The sequence below is a fragment of the Clarias gariepinus genome, chromosome 7 (genome assembly GCF_024256425.1).
Source record: "Clarias gariepinus isolate MV-2021 ecotype Netherlands chromosome 7, CGAR_prim_01v2, whole genome shotgun sequence".
Taxonomy (NCBI): domain Eukaryota; kingdom Metazoa; phylum Chordata; class Actinopteri; order Siluriformes; family Clariidae; genus Clarias; species Clarias gariepinus.
In genome coordinates this window covers 27,049,362-27,064,307 of record NC_071106.1, presented here as the reverse complement: position 1 = coordinate 27,064,307, position 14,946 = coordinate 27,049,362, and the positions used below count along the sequence as shown (strand labels likewise).

At 41.2% G+C, this 14,946-nt stretch overlaps 1 protein-coding gene across 1 annotated transcript in view; it reads right to left on the bottom strand.

The window, feature by feature from the left end:
• sphkap (SPHK1 interactor, AKAP domain containing) overlaps positions 1–14,946 on the bottom strand; it is a 72,289-nt gene that overhangs the window by 54,490 nt on the left and 2,853 nt on the right. The window contains exon 2 of the mRNA XM_053499806.1: positions 3,572–3,665. Within this exon, the coding sequence (XP_053355781.1) occupies positions 3,572–3,665 (94 nt within the window). The remainder of the gene's footprint in view (positions 1–3,571; positions 3,666–14,946) is intronic.

Below are 14,946 nucleotides of genomic sequence, written 5' to 3'. Positions count from 1 at the left end.
TATCGAGATATAACGGATTTAGCTCATCCATTTAACAGCACTATCTGCCCTCAGTGTGCAATTTATAAGGAACATGGACTATTAGGGAATAGGATGTGTAAGGAGTGACCTGAATCAGATAGCATCAGATGACACTCAAATTAAATCATAGTGATTTATTTTATTTACACAACCCTGTATAATAATGTGGAGACAGTCAGAAACTCACTGTAATTCAATTTAGCACAAATCAATCAGACAAAGGCATCGATCGAGTGAATGGAGCAAAAGAGTGCTAAACGAGTGACAAGAGAGAAGAGTGGCAAGAGTGGCGTACTCCTTACGTTTTCTGTCTCACTCAATGTTTCTATCCAATTGTTTTGCCAATTTGAGTCAGGTTGTTAAAAGGTTTATAATCAGGTTTTTTTTGTTGAATATTCTTTAGAAGAGGTAAATACCAAAATGTGTAGCAAAACATGGGTAGAAACATAACAGCTGTTCATTTGACAATCAAGGCGCACAAGAAAATGGCAAGCCATTATGTATACTGCATGTGCCTTAATGTCTGCATATAAATATGTAACAAAATGTGTCCACAGCATATTCATTTGTAATGTTTTTATGAGTGTGTGTGTGTGTGTTTGTAAGCCTGTCAAAACCCCCACCAGATCAGACCATTGTGCTGCACTAGAAAATGTTCAGCTAGGCATTAAACTGCATCTTTCAAAGAAAGCAACAAAGCAGCGTTAACAGATCGACTCATTTAAATTTGTTAATCACCAACTTGAATGACATATCCAGAAAACAAACAGAGAATAGTCGAAAGCAGACATACCAACAACCTTACAATTTTTTTTACCGTGTTCATTTAAGTTCCTACTTCATTCATCAGCAAGATGTTTCCTTAATTAATCAAAAAATTAATAAAAAACTTTCTTCCTGAATTAAAAGTCATCTACTTTTTTTTGCCGCATAAATCAATTCATGCAAACATTAAAAAAAAAAAACATTAACACTTAACTACCATAAGGGAATTGCAAAGTTAACATTAGGATTTACTGAAGCACCACTGTCGCCTTGCACCTCCAGGGTCCGGGTTCGATTCCCAGCCAGACTCTCTGTGCGCCTGGAGTTTGCATGTTCTCCCCGTGCTTGGTGGGTTTCCTCCCACAGTCCAAAGACATGCAGATTAGGCTAATTGGCGTTCCCAAACTGCCTGTAGTGTGTACCTAAGTGTATGTGTGTGCCCTGCGATGGATTGTACCCTGTCCAGGGTGTACCCTGCCTCGTGCCCAAAGCCTCATGGGATAGGCTCTAGGCCCCCCGCGACCCTGAATACAGGATAAAGCGCTATAGACAATGAGTAAGTGATATTAAATTTTTGCCTTCTATTAATATCATTATCACTTACTGAAAAAAAAAAAATAAGAATTGATGTGTATACAAATGTTTGAAGACACACAGAGGTGACACAATAAATGGTGGCTCTGTTCACGTGGTCGGGCTCCATTTGCTGCTTTAGAGAGAAGAGCAAATAAAAATCAATATAAACTCATTCTGACTAATCACATTTATCAAATGATGACATTTCTATCCTTGTCATGTCTGAGCCCAAAACATAATTAAGGAATAAATCCTGTGATCAATAAGTTGCTTTATGGATTTTATTGAGCTTTTTTTTTTTTTGCTATACCTTAGATTAAAAAGAGGGCAATAGATTTTCAGAATTTCATCTTGTACTTCCTGATACTGACATTTAAATGTGTTTAACTTAAAATATTGCACCATTTTCCTAATTTAATCATTTTTCAGTGTTTTCAAGTATTCAAAAATATTGGACAGTTTGACTTACTACTGCTTCTTTTTGCCCCGTCTTTCAGATTGCTTAAATAATTAATAGCTCTAAATGTCTACTCTTGATTTAAGCTCTGAGTTTCACCATGAACACAAAACAGGATAAATCTAGATAAAAACCAAAGAGCTGTGTTTGGGATAAAAGTAATTCATTTTGAATCTGAGAAAGAAGGAGATCTTCATCATGCAGCAGGACAATGATCCAAAACACATTGCCAACACAACAAAGGACTTCATCAAGGGGTAAAAGTACAAGATTTTGGAGTGGCCAAGTCAATCACCTCAGCTCAGCCCAATTAAGCAGCAAGTCATGAATGGAAAACTAAATGTAGAATCCCCAAAACTAACAAAAATTTAAAGAAGCTCGGGTGCAAGCCTTTGAAAAAGCATAAAAAAGAAAAGGATTGCTCCTTTTCTTTTTTGAAAGCTTTTCAATGCTTAATGATATCAGAGGGGACTCTGGCTTGCTGCAGTTACTGCAAATAAAATAGATATCCAGGTATATAATTATTGAGTGTTATTTGCTTATTTTACTTCAAAATCATCTGTTCCAATACTTTTTGGGTAGTCTGCCAACCAAGGTGTTTTAAGTTGTTTCACACATTTAGATGTAAATATAAGGTGTGCTCTGGTATCTGGCACCAGGTTATTAGTACCAGTGCTGTAAGTTGCAAGATGGGTCTGCTTCATGGATCAGACTTGTTTGTCCAGCACATCCCATGGGTGCCAATCGAATTGAGATCGTGGTAATTTGAAGGCCAGATCAACAATCTTAAACACTCTGACTGAGAAGCCCCACACATAGCAAATTGCAATACACCCAGTGTTTTGATATCTTTCTCTCATAGCCAACAGGCATAAATATAATATTTATGTATAATATTTAATAATAATTGATAATCAATATTAATGCTATATGGTGTACTGTTATGCCAGAAACAGACTGTGCCTACAGACTTGCATGTGCCAGTGATGAACGTGTGCCTCAATCTTTTGTCGCTCCTCGCGCACTCCGTATGCTCCCTAGGTAGGCGGCCTCCCTTCTGCAGGTGTGTGAAGGGGCAGGGCTGCTGGAAACAGGCACAGCTGACTAATAATTATCCTTGCTGAATCTCAGGCTACTCTGCTTTATAAAAATGAGGCAGGCAGTTTAGCTTAAGTCCTGGAGGTCTATAGAGCAGAGTCATGTGGCAAAAGAGTAGCATGCAAGCGGGGTGAAGTAACGCGCCCCAGGGAATTCAAAGGCCATAGAAATGAGTGCAGCTCTTTGATCTTCGTGTTGAGAACAGCTGCGAAAAGACTGTGCCATCAGCTGTGTTTCATCATCAAGGCCCACGTGAAAGCGATTGTGTGTAAATGTTATAAAATAATATATTTAGAAGTACCAAATTTCTCAACAGTTAAATAAATATCTTCTGTACGGTTTGATCTTGTGGCAAAATTTATTTTACCTGTCCCAACAAAGAGTAAGATAATTTTGCCAGAAACATCACCTATTATTTGAACCTTAAATCATTTTACTAAGATCAGTGTGTGTGTATGTGCGCATGTGTGTGTGTGAGAGAGAGAGAGAGAGAGAGAGAGAGAGAGAGAGTACGGTTTGATCACTAGCACGGCCAAATCCAATTTGTGTGGATCACTGAAGCTCAAAGTGAGTATCAATCACAAATGCACACATGCACATGTGAAAGCACAGACACACACACGTGCACTCACGCTCAAATAAAAGCAAGTGTACCTTCTTGCACGCTGAGACAGAGGATCCAAGGCTTTCCGTTTTAATTCTCTCAGTTTCTACAAAGTCCTCAAATACAGCAGAAGTCTGGAAATTACTAGAGAGAGAGAGAGAGAGAGAGAGAAAGAGATTAAGTTAATATATAAATCTCTTTGAAAGCATGTGGATTTGGATTATGAAGGCAAAGCATCTATGCTGTAAAGAACAATTAAAATAAAACAATTAAAAACACTGTGCCTGCAAAAAGAAAAACATCTGTACTGTATATTGATACAGCATGGTAAGTAAATTTTAACATGGTATACTGTATACCTATTAGTGTTAACATATTTAATTTTTTATATCAGAAGTTGGACTGGGGACAATTATATATAGTGATATAGTGATACTGTATATATAATAGTTAAATTACCAACATACTGATCATTTGAACAGTAGTCAATGAATGTAAGTAAGATTACTGCAAAATGAGCAATAGTAATACAAACTGATATAGGACTTTTTGCGCATGTTTTCGTTGAATCATGAGAGTGTTAAAAAGCACAAATACCTCTAATACTTCACAGCCTATTGCTTTGAGTATGGCAGTAGGATAATTTAATAAGCTTGTGCAATATCACAATATTTTTATTTATCCAGATTTTTTCTCCAAGATCTTGTATTGATGGGAGAGTAGAGCCGCTGCATAAAGCCTCCTCCAGCACATCCTATAGATTCCTAGTGGGGTTAAGGTCTGGACTTCGGTAATCCATGTGTGAAAATGATGTCTTATGCTTCCCGAACCACACAATTTGAACAAAATGAATCCTGTCATTGTCATTTTAAAGTACGCCTGTGCCATTAGGGAAGAAAAAAAATCCATTGATAGTTAAAATCTGGTTATTCATTACATTCAGTAATGACATGAAGTCAACTGACCTCATTTCTTGTGCACATACTGTAACCTGCCTGAACCTAGACCTGACCAACAGAAGCAACGAAAGATCATAAGACTGCCCCCACAAGCTTGTACAGTCGGCACTATTCATGATGTGCATCATTACTCTAAAACTGGGTAAATCATCAGACCACATGACGTGTTTTTAATGCACAGATAAGTGTTTTTTTTTAAGACACCAAAGCTGGTTAGTCCCAATTTCTTGCGTTTATATTGTGTGAGCGGAAATGCTCTTACTTTCGTTATTAAACATTCTACAGTTGTTGTTTTTTTTACAGTTTGATCTCCCTTTAAGCTTAATCAGGATGTTATTTCAACCACATTTCTTCCACGAAATGAATGATAAACACTATCCTTTTGGGTTTAACTGTAATAAGGCAATTTACTGCATTTGTGTTTCATCATTAAGGCCCCCATGAAACCTATTGTGTGTAAATGTTTTTTTAATAATATTTTTCGGAGTACCAAATCTCTCAACTACTTCAATTCTTAACTCGTATAATACATTAACTCTCATGTATAAAACATGAGACTCACTGCATTAGTTAGAGTTAAATAACTTGCTGCCAGATGAACGTCTCGGGTTATTTTGCTGTAACCCTGTTTCCTGAAAAAAGGGGAACAAGATGCTGCGTGAAAACGCTATGGGAACGTCTTTCTGTGTTGCCGGTTGTGAAGCATGTGTGTAACAAACACGCCAAATCTTGGCATATATAACCTCGGTCAGGTGACGTCATCTGATGACGTGCACCCGCACGTTATAAATAGGAGTTACCCGGGACATTCCTCAGATCAATTTTGTCTAAAAGGACGTCCAGTCACGTAAGCAGTGCAGCATTGGAGCGCAGCATCTCGTTCCCGCTTTTTTAGAGTAGGTCAAGAATGAAAATAGTTCGGGTGAGAATGCAGAATAGCTCTGACTAGCCCAGGAGCAAAGTCTAGGCAGGACGGGAGGCCTACAGATCTCCAGTTCTCTTGAAAGAAGTAACTATAAGAAAAAACATCTTAAGAGTCAGAAGCCAGACAGGCGCTGACTCTAGCGGTTTGGAAGAGGTGTCAACCAGACCCCATCAGTCAATCGCTCCGGCGATTATACACGAGACTACCGTAGTGTTGTCCACCCGCACTAGGACACGGTAGCTTCAACTGCTGGAGGAGGTGTTTCAGGGCCAAAATAAAGCCATCAGTTCGAGAAAATTGATGTGCCACGCGAGAAGATGGCCTTTCCAGCTCCCTTGGGCTGGACGGCCATCCAAGACCGCACCCCAGCCCGTGAGGGAAGCGTCTGTCGTTAGCGTCTCGCAACGACAAAAACGCACATAGAGTGGGACACAAAGTCAGAAACCGGGGTCTGAACCACATAGAAAGGGTACAAAGCCACCTGGAGTGTAACCCGTATTTGCCTCCGGGGACTGGCCCTTTGGTAAATCCCCTGGCTTTTAGCTAAAATGTACATCGCCCAGCGGGACAGGAACTCATTCTGTGCCCCAAGCAGAACCTGGTGCGCTAGCTTATTCAAGCGGCGCAAGCACAGTCTGCCCTGGCGATTATATACAAGACTACCGTAGTATTGTCCACCCACACTAGGACATGGTAGCCTCAACTGCTGGAGGAGGTGTTTCAGGGCCAAATTAAAGCCATCAGTTTGGGGCAATTGATGTGCCACGCAAGAAGATTGGCTCTCCAGCTCCCTTGGGCTGAACGGCCATCTAAGACTGCACCCCAGCCCGTGAGGGAAGCGTCTGTCATTAGCGCCTTGCGACGACAAGACTCACGTAGAGTGGGACCCAAAGTCAAAAACCGGGGTCTGGACCACATAGAAAGGGTACGAAGCCCTTGGCGCGTAACCCTTATTTGCCCTGGAATTGGCCCTGAGTAAAATACCCTTGCTTTTAGCCACAACTGAAACGATCTCATGTGCAGAAGGCCCAAAGGTTATCACCGTGGACGCAGCTGGTATGAGACCTAAAATCTCATTAAATTCATCCTAAAATGAACAGTCACTTTCTGGCCTAGCTTGGTTTCCTTCAGGGTGTTGGAGATGCATTCGACACGCGCAGGAGACACCTGTACCCGCATTGCGATCGAATCCTACGTGACCCAAATATGTTGTGTTCTGGGCAGGAAAGAGAAAGCTTTTCTGGCGTTGAATCTCAATCCTAAAGAACGGAGATGAGCTAGCTTATAGCTCATAGCTATAGCTTATAGCTCATAGCTATAGCTTATAGCTCATAGCTAGAGCTATGAGGCCGATGTCGAAGCGCTACCTCCTGAAACTGAGCCAGAATCAGCCAGTCGTTAACGTGCGGGGTGGGCTAGACCAAATGGAAGGACCCACTACTAGTAAGCTTCGCCCCCGAAAGCGAACCCCAGGAACTTCCTGTGTTGTGGCAATATTTCCATGTGAAAATATGCGTCCTTCAGATCGATTGTCACAAACCAATCCCTTGGTTGGATTAGAGAAACAATCACTTTGACAGTCAATATTTTGAACCTGTTTTTTTTTTGGTTAGCGGTTAGCCCACGAAGATCTAAAATCGGACGCAGCCCTCGCGTTCCTCTTACCGACTGTAGTAGCCTGACTCTCTGTTTGGTAGAGGAACATGTTCTATGGCCCCTTTTCCAGCAATGTCTGTAACTCCAGAGTCAGCAGATGCGCCCTTTCCGGTTTGACGGAAGTGGAGACCACGCCGTTGAAATACGGAGGGCGATGTGAGAGCGGGAACCTATAGCTCTCACTACAGTGCTTAGTACCCAAGGAGATATACTTGGCAGTAGCTTCCACGCTGCCAGTTTCTCCGAAAGGGGCAAAGATTAGCGTTTAGATGGGGGGTTGGGGGTGCTGGGTGGTCGGGGGGATGGTTGGGATGGTGTGTTAGATGTTCGGCATCCTGAAACATGGCAGGAAAAGACCGAAAAACTAACATTTCTTGGAGAGCGGTGTTGTCCGAAACACCTGTGGTGGCGGAGCAAGAACACCGACCTCCAGGGGGTGCCAGGGAGAACACTTTGAGAGGAATTCTATGCGCCCTGCGCCACGGTCCTGGGGAATGAGCCTCAGGACTTCTTCTTCGTGAAGAAGACAGTACGTACTGTAGGTCCGATTTCTTTGAGGCGGATTGCAAAGCGTAGCACGCCGCGCCACAGTCTTACGAGGGGGTGCCCGGCTTGTAACACTCTCGCGAATGTCAGACCCGGTCGGGACTGGGTGGCCGACAATCCCGACACTTGAGCACGGCGGGGAAGGAATTTCCCAAATTCATATAATTTCGCCTCCCCAACCTAGTGGCGACGTTTATGGCGTTGCCAAACAGGCCGGAGGGCGAGTTGGGGGGATCAAGGAGGAACGCACAATCCTTATCCTTAATTCCCGTGAGATTTAGCCACAGCTCTGCGGAGCACCATCGCAGCCATAAAAACAGCCGATAGCACGGGTGTCTGCTTTGTTGCATGAAGAGACAGGTCTGTGCCTCTGCGTAATTCCAGGAACGACATTGAAGAGCCCCGCCAATGCTCAAGTCTGTCAGCAGGTCAGGCTGGTAAGCCTGCAAAACCGCCATGGGTTGCAGTAGATCAGCTGATCAGCTGTCTGAAAGCTTTTTAGGGAGGATAATGTCCCAGGAGAAAGATAGCCACCAGCGTCTCTTCTATCTGGGACATCATCATATAACCGTGCCTTCATGTCAACAGCACGGTTTTGATGGCATGAAAAACACGAGATGAATAAGGCTATTCCATGAAAGAGTTAACTCGTCATGAAGGTTGCCAAAAAATGGGTGGAGGGAGAGAGAGAGAGAAAAAGAGAGAGAGAGAGAGAGCGCCGCTGAGACTCCTCCCGCCGGCCACCTGACAGAAACCTGCCGTCTAACTTTTGAGCGTTTGAGCTTCCACGGCCAAATACGATCAACTGATCGCATGCCTGCAGTAACTCCTCCATACCCGCGGAAGCGAGAGTATGTCTTACCTATCTATTCACAAGAAGCGCCGATGTGCGCTTCAGAAGTGGATGGAAAACTTCCTGATCCAGCGAGGGCGCGAGAGAAAGGGGGAATTGCGTCTTGTGCGCACCTGCCAGATTACACTGTTTAACCCCAGGAATGCGCCGCAACTCGTGCTTCTCTTTAAGAAAGCCGCGCGCGAAGCACTCAAAACAGAGTTGTGGAGAAGTGATTTATCACGCGGAGGTGCGGATCTTACAACTCCACCATATCTGTAAGTTAATACTTTTAAATTCACTTGCACACATCACACGCAATCACAATACAGTCCTGAAGACAAAAAGATCTGACGAATGTTCCGGTTCACTCCTGTTTATAACCTGCAGGTGCGCTTCATCAGATGTCATCACCTGACCGAGGTTATATATGCCAAGATTTGGCTTGTTTGATACACACATGCTTCACAACCGGCAACAATTTTGTTAAGTTGTTTTTACATACATATTTTATTATATCTAAGAAATAAAGTTGTGTCCCCCAAATTAACGTCTGTTGTGTTACAACAATAGATGTCACCCATTTAAGAAAAGGGGGAAATCTATTTGGACTACTTCCTGTTTGTCATTGCAATTTCATTGCAGGTGCTGGTTGATTTGAGGGGTGCATTGTGAGTATATTCTATATTAATAATTTTCTTAAAATTAGCTACATTTCTGAGAATTTTGTGTGTTGCACTTTATTCATGTGTGTGGTGTTATGTTAATACCTTGCAGATCTGACATATTTTAGTCCAAATTTTGAAACTATTTATTTAATTATTTTTTCCTAAAGTTACATACCCCTGCTCATTTTAGAACAAAACAAAATTTTACTTAAAATACTGGTAACACCATAGACATACAGTAAGTGATTGTGTCACCAGTGTTTGATTAAAATTATTATAGAAATAAAAATGTTCCTAAGATTCTAGTTTAATGGATATACTGTAGCATAAAACTAATTTTAAATGCATAGCAAGACATTTTATAAAAAAAATTGGCTTTCATTTGCCACCCTAATTAAAGAATCACTCGAACATTGATTATTAATTATGCACCAGTACACTGGTCTTTCAACCACGCAGAAACTGGTAGAACCCAATCCAGTCCCATCCCTAAGAAAAAACAATGCAGACAAGTCAATGCTGGCCATGATAGAAAGGCACCAAAACACCCAGTCCAACACAGTCCAACAGGCAAAGAGCTAAAGGCAGCTGACCCAGATCCCAATCTGACTAAGCAGCCATGGGATGTGTGTTCCATGCAGGCCCCACAATACAACCCATGTCGCCCAAAGGATCGGCTGGCAATGTCCTAGGGACAAACACAACAGCATAAACCCAGAAGCTCTACGGATGGGCCGGAGCCACTAAACAAATATGGTTTGTTTGAAAGAGCTGTTTGCTAAACATTTACAAAACTGCACCTGAACAAAGCACAAGGTTTTAGGAACAATATCCTATGGTCAGATAAGACCAAAGTAGAGTTGTCTGGCCTTACTGCCCAGTGCTTTGTTTGGTAAAAACCAAACAGCAGAAACATTCATACCCATTGTCAAGCACACCAGTGGTGGGGTGATAATTTGCACCCACAGGACCTTGGCACCTTGCAGTCATTAAGTCAACTAGGGATGCACCGATACTGATACCGGTATCTGGTATCAGCCTCGATACCACATTTTCTAAAGTACTCGTACTCGTTAAAATGCCCCCGATACCGGGGACCGATACCACGGTCTGAGAAATGTCTATGTTTGAGCGCCTTGTATGGGATTACTCACAGGCGCTGAGTGCCCGCCCCCAGGCCCCGGCTGCAGCTCAGACCGGGGAGAAGGCAAGGCAAGACATGTCAGCCGTGTGCAACTATTTCAAAGTGAATGAAGACGACAAAACAAAGGCAGACTGCAAATTGTGCCTAGTGAAATTGTCCAGAGGAGCTCAAAAGGTAGGGTGCTTAACACAAGTAATTTAATCAAGCACCTAAAATCCCAACACGACAACGAGTACAAAGAGTTTACCCACGCTTCTAAACCAACACAAACCACGCTGCAGCAAACCCCTGCAAGACGAGAGAAAATGTCCAGAGACAAACTAGTCCCTTGTTTTTTTTTTGTTAAATTATATGACTAAAGCTGTTACCTGTAAATTTAAATCATGTTTTTATTAAGTACTCGGTATTGGTATCGGCGAGTATCGGCAAGAAATGCAAGTACTCAAAAAAGTGGTATCATTGCATCTCTAGAGTCAACCATGAACTTCTCTGTATACTATAGTATTCTCAAGGCAACTGTGAGGCCATCTGTCCAATAGGTAAAGCTTGGTCAAAATTTGAACCATAATTCAAAACATACCATTAAATTCACATCAGAATGGAAAAAAAAAATAAGAATCAAGGTTTTGGAATGGCCTAATCAAAGTTCAGACCCCAACCCAATTTAAATGCTGTGGCAGAATCTTTAAAGAGCTGTGCATAAGCGAATGCCTTAAACCCTCAATGTACAGAAGCAAAGTTATGAAGGAAAATGGACCAAAATTCCTCCACAACAATTTGAGAAACTGATAAAATCATACAGGAAATGATTACTGCTGCTAATGGTAGATGTACAAGGTATTGAATAATGTACTACTTTAGTATTGCCCACTTGGTACTTTTTGGCTTTATGTTTGTTAAATAAAAAATGAAACACTGAAAAAAGTTACAAATGCGTGGGGGTGGGGTACGATCATCCACTCTCTGCTTTAACTGGTCACAGACGTGCTCTATGGGGTTCAGGTTAGGAGACATTGATGGCCACACCATATGAGGTACTCCAACTTCCTAAAGTCGTGCTGTGACAATTCTGCCATGATGGGGTGGAGCATTATCATCCATGAACAGAAAGTTAGGTGTGTGCTGGCGGAATTGGGGGATGATGATGGGTTCTATGATGTCTCTGAGGTAAGAACGTGCAGTGACTGAGCCATGTACAGTAACCAAATCTATTTTGCGCTGACTGGTGATGCCTGCCCAGACTGTTGCACCTCCCCCACCAAAGCAAACCCTGGGGACCATGTTGACCTTGGCGTATCGCTCACCTCGCCTTCTTCAGCTACGCTATCGACAATCATTTCTGTGCACAGTACGGTAGACCACTGCTGCATTGTCCAGGTCACATGGTCTTGTGCCCACTGCAAACGTTCACAGCGGTGTCTTGGTGTCAGTGGAGTCACCTGCAACGGTCGTCTGGCATTCAAGCCAAAGCGGTGGAGTCACCTGCGAATGGTTTGTCTGGAAACCCTAGAACCCCTCGCATCTCGTAAACGGCCCTGCAGCTGTGTGGCAGTTGCATAACGATATCTGAGTGCAAAGGTCCTTAGGTATTGGTCATCGTTGTGGTCTGTCACTCGTGGGACTCCACTGCTGGGTCTGTCATGAACTCTGCCAGTAGTTCTGTGTCTTGATACAAGTCTGCTGATGACAATTTAAGACACACCAGGTTCACAAGCAACATCTGACTGCCTGGCACCGACCCGAAGGCGCGCCATGGCCAGGTGGAGCTGCTTGTCTGTTAAGTGATGTCCTGTGTTCATGGCTGTTTGAATGACGAACTTGGAATGACTTACTGACAATACCAGCTTTTTATACCCACAGAAATATTTTTTTCAGTGGTGGTTTGGGGAGCCATGTCATCTGCTGGTGATGGTCCACTGTGTTTTATCAGGTCTAAGGGCACTTCATGCTTCCTTCTGCTGACCAGCTTTATGGAGATGCTGGTTTTATTGTGCAGTAGTACCTGCCCACATTGCCAAAAGTACTAATACCTGGTTTAAGGACCATAATATCAATGTGCTTGATTGGCCAGCAAACTTGCCCAACCTGAACCCCATAGAGAATTTATGAGGTATTCTGAAGAGGAAGATGCGTAAATCAGTTCCAACAACGCAGAATAACTGAAGGCTGCTATCAGAGCAACCTGGGCCTTCATAACACCTCAGCAGTGCCACAAACTGATCACCTCCATGCCATGCCGCATTGCTGCAGTACTTCATCCAAAGGGAGTCCCGAGTATTGACTGCTGTACATGTTCATATTTTTTAATATTCCAACATTTGTTGTTAAAAAGCTTTTTTTACATTGGTCTTAACTTATATTCAAATGTTTTAATTCTCAGAATTTTGGGTTTTCATTAGCTGGAAGCCATAATTCTCAAAATTTAAAGAAATAACCACTTGAAATAGATCAGTCTATGTATAATGAATCAACATAATACATGAGTTTCACTTTCTGATATTGAATTAAACAGTTTACAAATACCAGTCTCTACCTCTACCAATTTACCAGTTTAAATTTTTATACTGTAAACCTATTTTATTTTGGTCTTCTAAGGTCAATGGGGCACATTTTGTTTATTCATATTACCCGCTATTGATATTTTCACGAAATAAAATGTGATACAGTATCAAAGCTTTTAAAAATACGACATAGTCAGTTTCTTTTAAAAAATATTATTAATAATAATAATAATAATAATCATATTAATAATATGGTATTAGACTGTAAGAGTTGTTTGTTTGGTCAGATAGAAAGCAACTGAGCTGTTTGGGCATCCAGGGAAAATGAATTCCAACCAAATAAATCTTTATGGTGGTCAATACTAAATTCAGCTGAACATATTTAAAAGGTTGAGCTCTGTTTTTATGACCTTACAAAAAATGATGACTCACTAGCATGTAAATTCTTCTGGCCAGAGTGATCACTGCTGTTGGCAGGTGGTTGAATTGCATTTTGGATTTGATGGTTGGTTGGATTCAATTGCCTGTGCATGGAGGTCCCATACACACTTCCCACACACCTGGGCCAGACACATTACAACAAACACACCAATCCCTTTTGGATCTTTAAACAGGCATTATACAAATTAAAGTCTGGAATCAGGCCTGTGTGAACCATGCACATGATGTTTATCCAGTTAGGCCAGAGTTGCTACAATAGCTGGAACAAACAAGAAGTTTACTTAAAGCAGAAGTGTTTTGAAAAGTGTTATGTTGCTCTCCAGGCAACAGTCTAAGAGTTTAGTATCCCACAGCTGTGAGTTTGGAGTCCAATCCAAAGTCGGAAATGATGCATAACTTACAAAGCGGTAGTTATAATGTGCAACATTTGATCAACGCTGAGTAAATTCATCAAATTCACAAATGCAGGTGATACACACAAGAATTATGTTTCCCCTGTGTGGTTTGCAAATAAATGGTCAAAGCTGTGTGTAAATAAGCTTTAATTTTAATATTTAATTTAAATTTTTTTTTTTTTGTTTGAAAGGTTTCTGTGTGTAATTTAAAGAGAAAAAAAAACAATAATGTTTGTGTTGCCAGCATCAGTTTATGTGCCATCCAGCACACTGGGAGACAGATACTACCCACCCCGGTGTTGTCTTTCTGTAATTTTATTGTTAAAGGATGTCTCTGCTGCTATAAATTTAAATGGAAAGTTTTGTTTGCAAACCAAGAAAGTCAAAATGCAAAATATGGCTGTTATTGTTTTTACACTGTTCCTTTGTACTCAGCTGGCTCTGAGACATCACTGACTTGTTCAGTGGAAATGTGTCATCAGAAATTATGCTCTCAAAGAGGCCGAACCTGGAAATGGCTTTTACATGTTGTCGAATCAAGATTTGTTTATACCAGACAGCACATGATTCCAATACACATAAACACACAAATACATGGACCATCACCTGTGTATTTTACCCAGCCTTCTCATCACACCACTCATACCAGTGTGTCACGTTAGGAAAGTTGCTCTGTCATATGGTATCAAAGCTAAACAAATAAAATTATTCTTTTGATTTTTGTTTTAGCAAACAACAACAGAGGTTGCCAGAGTAATTATCACATTAAATACACATTTAATTAACTTAATCTTTTTATCACACATTTTATTATTTCTGTTTTATCATCCTGCTGCTGTATGTATAATTAGCATTTATTATGAAACATAGTGGATACCTTAGGATCCGTTGAACTTGGCTGTGGAAAGCCATAAAGGCGATAAAAAAATAAAAATAAAAATTGCATTCTCAGGAACAACATTTAAATAGTTACTCTGAGTCTGAGTGAAATTCCCTATACTGTATGTTTACAGTTCTCCAGAATGAGAACAAACATAAAAATATGAAAGATGATTTGAAGGGGTACATTTTATTAAGTGAATCCAAGAAGCTAAAACTTACCCGCTGACCATTAAGTGAGGAATGTCTAATATCAACTGATGTTGCATTTACAGCAGTTGATTGACTGGCAATTATAGTCGATGATTGATTGTTTGATTTCTATTGAATTTCAAGCGTTCAGTTATGAAAAATGGTAGTCTATTTTAATCTTCAAAAAAAAATCCCTAAAACAGTCACTTTTTTCAGCACACAGAAAAAAACTGGAAAAGTACTGTCCATAAAGTCCGAGGAATGTACATGGTACGATGCCGATAATC